The sequence below is a fragment of the Gobio gobio genome (assembly GCF_949357685.1).
Source record: "Gobio gobio genome assembly, chromosome: 11".
Classification (NCBI taxonomy): domain Eukaryota; kingdom Metazoa; phylum Chordata; class Actinopteri; order Cypriniformes; family Gobionidae; genus Gobio; species Gobio gobio.
Window position 1 is genome coordinate 13,843,939 of NC_137104.1, and position 14,117 is coordinate 13,858,055.

The window sequence follows — 14,117 nt, forward strand, 5'->3', positions numbered from 1 at the left end:
ACAAATCAATTCACTCCTTTTTCTTATCCTCAAAAAGCCTAAACACTCTCAATAATCAAGCTGTTTTAATTTTCTGAGCAATATGATGTCATATTGCTCATGCTCCGCCCATGACCGCTGACGGACTGTCCCATATTAGCAAATTTCCTCCCTCAGCCAGTTGTAAACTGTCCGCCAAGGCAGCACTTCAGGTGTCTACACGCCCCACGGAAGAGAGGGGTGGGGTGAGCAGTAGCTCATTATCTTTTAAAGAGACATGCACCGAAACAGGTTGCTGTGAACAGAGCTGTTTTTGAGGAGGTAAAAAGGGTGTTGTTTTACACAAACATTGAGGAATTTTAACCAAAGTATGTTACAGACTTTACATGAAGACCCTATAGAATACCAACTTGTGGAAAATGCACTCAAACTATAATTTAGCAACATTTTTGGCTGTCCATCTTTAATAGGTTCTCTTTTTTTCTAGATTGTATTCAAGTAATTTGAACTTTTTTCCCCTAAAAAATCTTTTGAATTCTCTATTAAAGCGGTTGGTTTCACCTCCAAGTGCCCACAGTAAACACTTATAAATAATAAAGCAATCATGACTTCATTGGTCCTCTAATGAGGAGTCACCAGCCTCTGTCGCCTCTGAAATCCATTGTTAAATCAATGCACTGCTTTTCTGGCATGGAGAAAAAAAATGCATTCATTGATATTAATTGTTCTAAATGTGTTGGTGCAGGGTTGTTTGATCTCTCTGGATTGGAGCGTGTTTGTAGAGCCTCTGTCTGGGTTAAAACAGTCATGATCTTTGGCACGAACCACTGAATCACTGTTTTGATCACTGATAATCCAACACATCCAATTAATTTGCTTAATTCGGTGATTTAAATAAGGCCGTTGTGTTTGGATGGCCATGAAGGCATATTGTAACAGCCACAAACACATTCCTAAATATGTATCTCAAAGAATGTAAAGCCTTTTTTTTTTCTTTGCAAACTTCTTCTATTATTTCAAGTGAGTTAAATGCTACATTATTAAACCACTAGGTGTTTTTGTTCCTCTTAGCTGAGTCACAGAGTGTCTGAATGTTTGTGTGGCAACAGGGAGATTTGCTTCAGAGATCTGAACGGCCCTCAGGTAGCAGCCGATGGGTGTTATGAATGTAAACCATGCGGTGTGGCGCTTCCTTAATTACACTGCAATGCAGCGCAGACACGTCGAGTCTCCGTTTGACTCTCTCCTTCTACCATTATTCTTTTATCGTCACTGTCAGCCATTAAGCGAGACAGTGAGGGGACGTGGCCTTCATCAAGTTGTGAGCGAGGCAACGGCAGGAACAGCCAGATGTTGCTCCTGTTGTTCTGAGCATTTCAGAAATCCCTTGTTCTCCATAATATTACAGAAAGTGACGTGCATCTGAAAGACAATTGATAAAGCAATGATGAATTTGCGTTCATCTGTTCTCTCCCTCTCTTTCCACAGGTGATATAGTGCGCTACAGATGTTTGCCAGGATATCACCTAAATGGGAACAGCATTCAAACCTGTCGCCTGGGGACTCATCTTGAGTTTCAAGGACCTCCACCTTCATGTGATAGTAAGCTATTTCAGACACCAGCATATGCAGTGTTTTGGTCCTTTTCTATAGCCTAACCAAGTCTCTTAGTCAGCCAGATTGACGATAAAGACCAATCTGTTTGAGTTTTGCCATGAAAATGCTGGTCCACAAGCTAAATCACCACCTAACAAGCCTAAACCAAATCCAATTGGACTTCAATTCCAATTGAACCCCATTGACTTTCATTGTACAGACAAAAAAAAGAGCTTTGAGAGCTTTTGAAAGAAGAAAGTCAATGATAGAATAATGCAAGTAAAGTAAATGCTGATAGAAATCTAAAACCGTTAAACAGACTATACTAAACAGTTCTATGTAAGCACCTGCATCTTTTCACTAACCATAAGCATTTTAAAAGACAATTCATTCTTAGTTACTTCCTCCCTCTGCGTTTTACAAAAGACCAGTCCTTTGGTTTATATACTATAAAATCCACCCCCACTGTGTTGCAATGCATGATGGGTCTATTGATCATGATGGTTTGGATCTGTGCTATATGAAGCTTCATTATTGCTATTGGCTTAGAGGTGGGATGAAATACCTCAGAGCCTGTCAAGCAAACCCCACGAGAATGCTAAACGCTCATCTAACTTTCCTCCAGCTGCTTTTATGTGATTTGATATGCCATTTCCCATAAACTCCCTCAGTTCTTCCTCATTATGTTTGTCTCTCTATGCTCAGCGTAGGAGAATTATCTCTCTGAGCTCTCTGTATTGTCTTCACTGTGTACAGTAGGTCTGACTAAAAGGCCTCTGTTGAATGCCCCAATATGTATTGAGTGAGGTCCTGAAGTCTGAGACCAGTAGTAAAAAAGCTTTTTTTACCACTAGTGAAAATTTTGAATAGCGTTTTTGTCATTAGAAATTATAATCAAAACAATATTTATATACAAGGTGTTCCCCATTGACTAAAGATTTTTCTAGTCGACTGTTAGTTGATAATTTAAGCCATTAGTCGACTAATTGCTTGTTTATATTAATTGAATTACTTAAACATACTAGGGGTTCAAGCACATGCATAAAGCTTGCTGCAAAGCACTGGAAAAAGTAATGATTATGAATGTGTTGGAAAAATAGCAAAGATACTTTTTCTAATGTTTTCTGAGTCAGTGTTGGCTACAAATGCGAAGTTGACGATGCTGACTCGCCATCTCGGCAGGATAGTGAACACATGTAATATCCATATGAAAGGTGCATTGCACTCTGTACATTATATAATCAGAGAGTATTTGTTTTCTAATTGGTTTGTTTAAAGTGAAACATGTCAAGCTTTCTATTGATATATTTCTCATGTCTGTGAGGCAAGTTGCCTATACGCTGAGTTTTGGTTCATTTATGTGACGCACTGCAGTTTCTTTATTTTACAAAAGCACAACGTTTTCTTGTTATTGAGAGTATACACAAATTAAAGTAGACCTTTACAGTTTAGAATGATGTATGACAAAGAATGACAGTATTTTAAGTTGAAAAAAATGCAAGTGATCGCGTCGGCGCCTCCATGTTATGCAGTTAACGCACTAATACTTTAGCTTCCACACTCCGCACAAACACTTGGATATGTGCCTAATAATAGAGCGCTTTTATCTAGGTTAACATTAAAGCGAGCAGCCGTGTAAAGTCTCAAATGATAAGCCATATTTAAGGTCAATGGATGACAGGTGAACGTTTGAATTCCCTACCTGACATACTTTAATTACCACAAGGACCTGCTGTTAACCATCTGTCCCTCACGGACTGCGCAACTTTTTTTTAGGTTAGTCGACTAATAGGGGCAACCCTATATATATATATATATATATATGTATGTATATATATATATATATATATATATATATATATATATATATGTATATATATATATATATATGTATTTTTTATGTTTCCGAAACTTTTAACTGTTTATTTACAAGTTTGAATAATATTTTGAATCCCAGATTTTCAGTGTGATCTCAGATTTTGCACCTCATCAAATATCAAAACAGACTTAAGCTATCTCTTCCTGTGCTTGGTCTTGTCTACGATGTAAGTAAAAAGAAATTGGGCTGTTTGTTTACTGGAAGCAATTTGTGGGCTGCATTGCAGCTGTTTGGCATAAAGTGATTAAGGCCTGCTGAAAAAAGGCTAAAAAATGAAACAAATAATAGACATGAAGCGTTATTATTTTCAGCATAAGCATATGTCAGAGAGAGCAGACAGAGGCTAGGGTTTTGGACGGTGTGAAAAGGGAGGACACTTTTTTTTCTTTTTCTTTTTTTATAGCAGGCCCAAACATGTTCCTCCTCAACCTTCATGGTGGAGTGCTTTCAGTGAACCTGTGTAATTCATCCTAACATTAATTTAGTTGTCGGCAGTTAATTGCTTCGGCTATGTGAAAAGCCCCTTATACTGAGGGCCAACATAGCCAGCTGACACCCGCTCCATTTGGTCAGGGTACTGCCTCTGGCTGTCAGTCACATTAAGTATGCCTGCCTCGTCAAACTCACAAGAGGGAAAGAGACAGGAAAGACAGAGGGGCTGGTGGAATGAGAGAGAAGGACAGAGGAGGAGGAGGAGGACGGCGATCTTATGCTTTGTAGTGAGCTCATTTGTGGAGAGAGACAGGTCTGTTTTGAGGGTCAATCAAAAAAATAAAAAAGTGACCAACTATATGAATGTGCATAGCTAGGTTAACAAAACAATTATGCATAACTTGTTGTTGAACAATGTTGAATGCATTATGTGAATGAGAATTTGTACTTTATTTATTTATTTATTTTACATATAAAAGCTCCATTAACAAAAATAAAAAGGTGATTTTTGAGAAACACCTTGGGAAATATGAACAACTGATAATGTAACAACGTATCGAAAGTCTTAGTTCATCTGTAGTAGTTAACTCTTTTCTATTCTTATATATTGAAAAGGTTATAATTTTTATTTTCTGAAGACGCATAACAGACATCATAATTGTTTTGAAACAAAGGTAGTCCAAGGCACTCGATGGGTGTGTTGAAAAAGTTAAAAAGTCTCGTCTTCCGCTGTCTTGTCTTCTGAATCTCTGATTCTCGGTTTCCTTACACAGAGTGACCAGGTGTCTGTAATTTGATCAATTAATGGCTGGTTAAAAATGAGCTTGAGATGTTGTTTGTTATACACACCCTGATGAAGGCATGTAAAGCCGCAACGCGTAGGTGTACCTGTCACCAATTTTAAATGTTTAAGCCATGAAAAAATAAAGCCTTTTTAACTTTTTCAACAAACCCATCGAGTGCTTTGGACTACCTTTGCTTCTGAACTTAATTATCCCACACAACCAAAGAGCACCGAGATTTTACACCCTGTGCAGCACTTCTTGCATTCCTTGCTTTGATCATAATTGTTTTATTTATGCATAAGTTTTGTTATGCTTTAAAAGTGTACAGTTTTATTATGGCCCATGAGGAAATGCATCACAGCAATTCCACTGTGGTACAGAATTGCCATATGGCAACGTTCATATTTTCTGTAAGATTTTGTTAGACAAGATTGTTCTGTAAACAACAACATCTAATTATCTGATCAAAATGCAGCGAAGAATTCCTGATGTATGATAAATATACAAAAAAATGCATTTTGCACTCTTGGAGAGGAAATCATATGTCATGTGTCATTTATTTGTTCTATAAAGTGAAGGGAAATTATATGTTGCCATGTGGCTACACTCTGCCATAAAGTGGTAAAAGCCAGGAGAAAATATGTATGGGAGTTTTTAACCCTCTTTGGTTTCTCCTGTTGTTGACGTCAAAGGCTGTGCATCCAATTAAACTGCATTTCGATTAAATTACATATTCATCTGGTAGGATAGACAATATCGACAGGCTATGTGATATGCTCTCGCCTTCAAATATCAGCATTAAGGATAAAGAAACCGGACTGCATTAAATTCAGGTTCACTTAAAATAAGAATAAGCATGGTTTGTGTGTAATGTACTTTTTGTGGCAATTATTGGTTTAATGTGTTAAATATTGATCCTAATATAAGGACAGTTTTGTTTACCGTTATCCTGAAGATCGAGTAAAAGATTGAGCAAGCAAGCATACAGAGAGAAAAACTGAGGGATTGAAAGAGTAGAGAGGAAGGACAGTGATGGGTAAAGGGAACGCCAAGCTCATTGAGATGCAGAGGATATCCAGGCTGCAGGTGCACCCAGCTATTAAATCACAGCTTCTTCCCATCGCACTTTCTCTCTCTCTCTCTCACTCTCTCTCTCTCTCTCTCTCTCTCTCTGTCTCTGTCTGTACCTGACATCTGATCTGTCACATCCTCTTGTTGAATACATCATACCGTCTTTCTTTCCATCAAATACCTCTCCTTACTACTTTTAGCTTTCCTCTGATATGAGAATAATATCTTCTGCAGACATAATCAGACATACACATGACGATGATGACCAAAAGAAACCCTGTCCTTGAGATTTTGACAAGGGCATGTTGTTATTATTATTATTTATATTAATTATATAAAATAGTTATTAAACATTATTAGAAATTTAGAACAATTAATTATATAGTATACAAAAATGTATTTAATGACACTATTATTATTAAATAATATTAATTATACAATTATACAAAATAATTCAACATTATTTTAGACGAAAAAGTGTATGTATACAGTGAACAAAATGAGAAAATACAACACTTTTGTTTTTGCCCCCATTCTCCATGAGCTGAATTCAAAGATCTAAGACGTTTTCTATGTACACAAAAGGCCTATTTCTCTCAAATATTGTTCACAAATCTGTTTAAATCTGTGTTAGTGAGCAAGTTTTGAGGGAGCGTGCAATTGGCATGCTGACTGCAGGAATGTCCACCAGAGCTGTTGCCCATGAATTGAACGTTAATTTGTCTACCATAAGCCGTCTCCAAAGGCATTTCAGAGAATTTGGCAGTACATCCAACTGGCCTCACAACCACAGACCACATGCAATCACACCAGCCCAGGACCTCCACATCCAGCATCTTCACCTCCAAGATCGTCCGAGACCAGCCTCCCGGACAGCTGCTGCAACAATAGGTTTGCATAACCAAAGAATTTCTGCACAAACTGTCTAAGGGAAGCTCATCTGCATGCTTGTCGTCCTCATCGGGGTCTCGACCTGACTGCAGTTCATCGTCGTAACCAACTTGAGTGGGCAAATGCTCACATTCGATGGCATCTGGCACTTTGGAGAGGTCTTCTCTTGACGAATGAATCCCGGTTTTCACTGTACAGGGCAGATGGCAGACAGTATGGCGGTGTGTGGGTGAGCTGATGTCAACGTTGTGGATTGAGTGGCCCATGTTATGGACAACGAACACCGGTGCAATTTATTGATGGCATTTTGAATGCACCGAGATACCGTGACGAGATCCTGAGGCCCATTGTTGTGCCATTCATCCACGACCATCACCTCATGTTGCAGCATGATAATGCACGGCCCCATGTTGCAAGGATCTGTACACGATTCCTGGAAGCTGAAAACATGTATGAGTATGGCCAGCACACTCACCGGACATGTCACCCATTGAGCATGATTGGGATGCTCTGGATTGGCGTATACTACAGCGCGTTCCAGTTACTGCCAATATCCGGCAACTTCGCACAGCCATTGAAGAGGAGTGGACCAACATTCCACAGGCCACAATCAACAACCTGATCAACTCTATGCGAAGGAGATGTGTTGCACTGCGTGAGGCAAATGGTGGTCACACCAGATACTGACTGGTGTGTCCAAGTGCATTATTTCCTTTTAAAATAATTTGATAAATAAATGACATATATCACTTTATTCTATAAAACCTATTTAGTTTGAATTCATTTTAGGACACTTCAATAGTACATGTTATTTTATGTTTTCTTATCTTATACCCCCAAAATGTCCGGTGACATAAACTGACTAAGAAAACTATTTAAAATTGTGTCTAATAATAATTAAAAAATATATATATATATATACTATGGCATAATTTTAAGTTTAAAACCTTTCCTATAAAATAATGTTATAAACCTCAGTAGTTTTAAAGCTGTTGAGATCATTGACTTTTGTCCAGAAAATTGTATATTCTTAAATATCAGGGTGGCAGAACTGCAAACATGGCTCTATTATTATTAATTGACAAGGTAATAACAGTAAACATGATAATCCATCATCCAGAGGGCCCCAACTGATACTTGTGGCAAAGTGAAAAGGTTTGTAGATCTCTCGCAAATAAAAAACTGCTAATTTCAAGTGTGGGTAGGTTGGTACAGTATAACTACAGTATATACATACAATTATTTGGTTGTATTTATTACAGTAAACCAATAATTGCCACATAAAGTACATTACGGAAAAACAGTGTTCTTAAATTCAGAATTAATTATTTTCTGTCTAGCCAAAGACAATCATAAAGGCAGTCCTATTTAAAAACTCTTATGCTGAAACTGATTACTATATGCCTTCCCTTTTTCTCTCAGTGTTCCCCTCTCGCTCTTGTTTTTGTCTCTAATATTCAGAGAGAGAAAATAGATTGTGAATGCTGAGAGTGCATCACATGCCATTATGCAAATGAAGGGTAGAAGAATCTCACACGTAATGTGACTTCTTTTCTTTAAGCATATACAGACTCTTTTGACTTTCTCCACGCTCAAATGTTTATACTTAAATATACTGTGTTATATATAAATAAAATATGCTTTTTATCAGAGACGCACGGCATGTCATGCACACATCCATGTTGATTTTGTTATTCCACCCTTCTGTCACCATGGTGACATGAATAATCCCAAAGCTTATTTCTCTAGATGGCATTTAGGTGCTCTCTTCATTTATTTTCTTATAAGACTAATATTATTGAATAATTTATACATTCTTTGCAGTGTTTTTGTCCTGTTCAAAATTCTTTGAATTAATATAAAATATTTATCTCTTCATATATTATGTATATCTGTATATCATATTCTATTTGTCACTGCATGTATGTGAAAACTCACATCAACACACATTATAGAGGACATGCACACAGTACCACACTAATCTAGTAAAATGGCTTTATGACTGCCTTTTATCTTCTGAATGAGAACAAATGGCGCAAGCACTTCCACATCTCTTGCTCTTTTTGAAATCCTGTTCTTCCTCATTGTTAGACAGTCAATTATGTTGTAATACATGTTTGCATGTGTGCGTTTTCAGCTTCAGACATTTCAAAATCCCTATTAATTATAAAGTTCACTAGCAACATGACATGTATTTGGGCAAGATAGTCCTTAAAGGGATAGTTCACCCAAAAATGAAAATGCTGTCATCATTTACTCCAGCACCATTTACTTCAGCAGAAAAATAAATTTGTGGGTGAGTAAAAATAACATAATTTTCATTTTTGGGGGAACTATCCTTTTATCTGACCCTTTGCTAACCCCCTTACGAATGTTTTTTTGACTACCTACCTTATTTTCTGTTCTAGCTTATTATCAGACAAACGTTTGCTGTTTTGTAATGTCTAAGTCTCTGGAGAATTGGTATGTCTGAATTGTTTTAAACATAATTTCATAGAAGTTGTTCAAAAATATGGTAAAACATTAGGGTTAACTAATACTCACACAAGGTACCAAGAGGATATATATGGTATTATTAGCTATGTTTCCATCCAAATTTGCGGATTTAATTAATGCAGAAAATCGGAATATCGCATAAAACATTTGTGAATAAAGCACTGTTTCCGTTCCATGTGTTCAAGAGAATAAAATCGTCACTTCCTAGGAAATTGGTGCAAAATATCTGTAATAAAAATTGAAGTTGCTGCAATCGGGGAAGCCACTGTGGCTCTTTTTTTCCTACAGTAAATCATAAATGACTTGCGTCTCAGAGCACACAGACGAAATGCAATAAACGTTGTCATGTTATCTTGCGTTCGGATAGGAGGTGACTTCTGGAAGGGGAATTAAACCAAATCATTTTGGCTCATGCATTTCAGAATGATCAAACCAACATTTGAAATCTTGTGCAATGAAATTGGTCCACTGGTTAGTCCAGTTATCCAATCACATCCACTGTTGAGGCAAAGTCATGGGAGTTTTTTGTTGCATGAGAGATTTATTCCAGAAATATGTTTCTATTGTAGTTTACTGTATGTGCATGTCTTCTTATCGGACAAGTGTATCTGCCTTTATTAAGAGCTTACGTTTTTTATGCACATTTTTAGAGAATTTTAGGCACATTTTTTTTATGTGATATCCCAAAATGCGCATGAAAATAGGTGGATGGAAACATAGCTATTGTTACCTCTTCCAAATATTCAAAGAAATCTTTGTGCTTTGGATGAAGGAGATACTGAACATTGGCAAGAACATATACCTTTTAACTTCATGCTACCAACATAACGTTAATTCATATATGTGTGGATTGCAATGTTCACAGAGACCTCGTTCTAGACATTCAGCCTGAGCTAGCAACAGTAACCAGGGGGCGGAGCTTAGCAAATGATCAATTATGTGAAAACTGTATGCGGCAAACAAAACAGAAGCCTGAATGGCCTGCGTTGACAATTTGCGTTTGACATTTATCCTTTTCCTTGACATCAAGAAATGAATGCCGTATGTTACCATTTTTTGAATGTATATTCTTCTGGGGGCCATATTTGCAATTCATTGTCACGAAGGGTGACATTTTAAGTTGAAAATCCCTTTTTAGATGCCAACCCGTCTCGTACAGTAGATAATCTTCAGCTGGAGCAGTTAAAGGAGCAGTTTTGACATGCCTTCTCCTCTTCTGTCAGAATCTGCCACCCAAACTGTTGTTTACATTCAGCCTTTGACAGTCCATTTCAAAGTGGATTAGGGGATAAGGGCGACCTGAGCGAGTTAATTTCCGTTTGCCGCCATAGTGAAAGGCCTGGGGTGATGAGGATTTTGTCTGAGATTCTGTCTAGAGGGTCATGCTCTTCCCCATTTTGCTGGGGCAGAATGGAATTAGAGCGGTGTGATGGTAGAAATGTGTCAACCGGTAGATATTCTGCTTTAGCTTTTATACCACTACACCGCTGGGGTAAATATAAGATGTTTTTCAGTTTAGTCTGCTTTTAACCAAAGTGTTATTTTTTGCACTGGTGGAACATGCACACTACAATTTAAAAGTTGATTCATATTTAGTCTTTAATATAAATAGTTAGTGTTTAAAGTCACTTTGAATTCATCCATACATTTAGTACATTAAACTGGTTAGAATATATACAGATCTCTGCAGTGCGCTGTGAGACGCAGCCCTCAGCACAAATGACGAGAGTTCCTTTTATGTTTTGCAGTATAAACTGATTTAAACATGAATACACTGACAATGTAAATATCAGTTATATAGCAAAGGTCTATAAATGTTATGATACATTAAAGGCCCTCGCAAAATACTTGTCATATCTGTCAGTTCCCTGCTTTACAATACATCTTTGTCTGTGTTATAGGTTAACAGCCAGCTTTCAAAGCACTGTATGCGGCGGGAAATAAAGATCCGTAACACCCACACTCACACTTTGAAGAATGTAATTTGTGAGCGCGAGCTCCAGGATGCACAGATGTAGGTTATTGGGGGGTGTATTTTTTACCTGAGCGCATTATGCTTTATGCAGTGATGATAGGCTCAAGCGGGCATCGATATGCATCCATGATAATGTTTGTCCTCCAATGAAACCGCATTCACATTTTATATCACCTCAGAGCCGTGTAGCCAGTCCCAGAGCTTCTATATTTTACCCTCGTAAAGGGAACGTGTCAAACGGCAAGCTGCAAGCGTATCCGCCGAGCTCCGGCTCAATCTCGACCAGAAACCACAAGTGTGATTTATATCATATCAATTCTCAAAGCAACTTTTTATAATTTAATCATTGTCACAGGAGCAATTCACCTGCCTGTGAATCCGAATGTGATTAAAAGAATAACTTATCTCAGGTTTGACACGTAAAGCAGGACCGTGCACATCATGCATGAAATGATTGCTTTGATTAACGTCCATCTTAATCTGTGCACAGACCCGTGGGCTTAAACGTTAGTCAATTAAGGTGCTAAACGTCTGACTACGAGGTCAACTAAAGAGGCCGAATATAGAAACAAAACTGTTTACTTTGGGTCATGTTGTTTACAGGGTTTAAGCACGCCACGTCTGTCGATATTCTGATAAGCTGAGGTGAGCTGCGGGGTTAGAAGATCTCAACAATTCTTCTGTCATAATAATCTCATGCAGATATCAACTCAATCATGAAGTATTCACACCAGCGGAGCTCTGAAGCAGCAGTGTGTTTATTTAGCAAGACAAGTAATAGAAAATCCATATTTCATATCCGAAACGTAAGTGTCATAAATATTTGATAATAACAATCCCTTCCTGTCTGATGCGTGCACGGCCTCTCATCCGTGTCATCCGCGTCATGCGGAAGAAATGAGACAAAGTAATAAAATTGTGTCAGAGATGAGAGTTTATCCTTTTATGTTGTGATTTGTATTTGGATGCGTACTTTGTATTCCGACAGCTACGGAGAGAATAAGAGACAGGCTTCTGAGATTTGAGGGAAGCGGCCAAGACGGGCCACTGCATAAAGCCTGATAATTCAAGGTAAAATGGGGGAAATGTCACAGCGGGCCTCTGAGGAATATCAATGACTGAGAGATGAAACTGCAGACGGAGGCATGAGAGCCAGGCTGTACAACCGTGTGAACAACCGTGATCAATCCTCTCAGTGTCACAACAGACCGGCCCAGGGTGCTTTGTGTTATCATCGACTTGCATTCGGTGCTTTACCATAGGCATGCACAAAGTGGGGACTGTATATCGGGCTTGAATTGTTAGGTTATCAATAGGCCGCACAATTTCTGTTGCGTCTGAAGTTCAAGTGTCACGTTGAATGGAGCTATAGATCTGTAATTCTGTGTTTTTGATCAAGGTTCCTTTCATGTGTTCCTTGGTCAATTGAGCATAATTGTTCTGAACGTTGCTTTGATGGGTAAGGGTTTGGAGAGATACTAGCGTTTGCGTCACCGCCACGGCTGATGTATGCATGTGTAAAATCAAAGGGAATCTGCCTGTAATAATGTATGGAGCTGAACTAGGTCTTGTCTGTTTTCCTCACAGTCACCTGTCCTATGAACGAGGTGCTGACAGCCTCCACAGGGATAATCCTGAGTCAGTCGCCGGGCAGCAGCCTGCCGCACTTCGAGTCCTGTTCCTGGGTGGTGAAGGTGGATGCAGGTTACAACATCACGTTCACCGTTGAACACTTTCAGACCAGCAGACAGTTTGACGAGCTGGAGATCTTTGATGGTAAGTGGATTTAGCGTAGCTTTTCCTTAAGATTTTTTCCCTTTGATTCATGTGATGATAATCATAATATATGAATACAAATAATAATAATTATTATTATTATCATGTACACTACAATTCAAACGTTTGGGGCCAGTGAGGTTTTTTTTGTGTTTTTTTTTTTAAATTTTTATTCACCAAGGCTGCATTTATTTGATTAAAATTACAGTAAAATTAGTTGTAGTGTGAAATATTATTACAACTTAAAATAACTGTTTAAATACTATTTAAATATATTTTAAAATGCAATTAATTCTTGTGATTTTCCGCAGCCATTACTCCAGTCATCACATTATCCTTCAAATTCATGTCCGGTGTAGACACATTGTAAGAAATAGAAATGGTTCTGAATGAATTATGAATGTCTTTTTCTGTCACTTTTGATCAGTTTAATGTATCCTCACTTAATAAAAGTTTTTTATTTTTGATTTACTGACCCCAAACTTTTGTAAGGTAGCGTATTTCTTATATATATAATTATTTAATATTTATTATTATTTATAAAAAATAAATGTATTATTATTGTTGTTGTTTAAATTAATGATAGGTACTTAATAGTAATACGTACTTAATAATCATTTATGTGTTGATGTTGTTGTGATTGTGAAGATTGAGTCAAGGGACAAACATAACAAAACTAGTTCAGACATTGTTTTTGCTCACAGAATCTATTTTTCTCTTCCTTCCAATATAATTGCTGATACACACTTCACAGGCAACCTTGCTGTGTTGAGCAAGATAGACAGTTGAAAAGAGGTCAAAAGGGATAACCTTTGCTTTTACACAATGAAAACCTTTTGTAAAAGGCAAAGGAAATTGCTTTAGCCAACAGGGGTCTGTTTAGGGCCAGTCTTAGGTCAGCGGCTTTGCTGGGGTGAAAGTGATCCCATTTAGACTGAGATTACGAAGTGGATTACAGGTCAGAAGGGTCATATCACACACACATGGAGGCTCATCACATTTTAGGCATCATTAAAGTGACCCACAATCATAGCTGAGTCATGCTTTCCAAAGAAAGAATGACGTGAATAGGCCTCCTTCTCTTTCCTTGTTTCAAAAAATGTGCTGTTAATAAAAATACATGAAAATGTTACATATTGTGAAACACGAGTTAAACATATAAACTACTCAGTTCCACCCAAATTCATTACAGTACCTCAAATATTCTTTTATCTAATCTTGATTAAAAAGAGTGAAA

At 37.6% G+C, this 14,117-nt stretch overlaps 1 protein-coding gene across 1 annotated transcript in view; it reads left to right on the top strand.

Annotated features, from left to right (window-relative positions):
* The window catches only part of csmd2 (CUB and Sushi multiple domains 2), a gene marked incomplete at both ends in the record, with an annotated part of 367,659 nt that overhangs the window by 323,914 nt on the left and 29,628 nt on the right, over positions 1-14,117 (top strand). Inside the window, 2 exon segments of the mRNA XM_079829996.1 lie at positions 1,468-1,581; positions 12,692-12,880. Coding sequence (XP_079686122.1) covers positions 1,468-1,581; positions 12,692-12,880 — 303 coding nt within the window.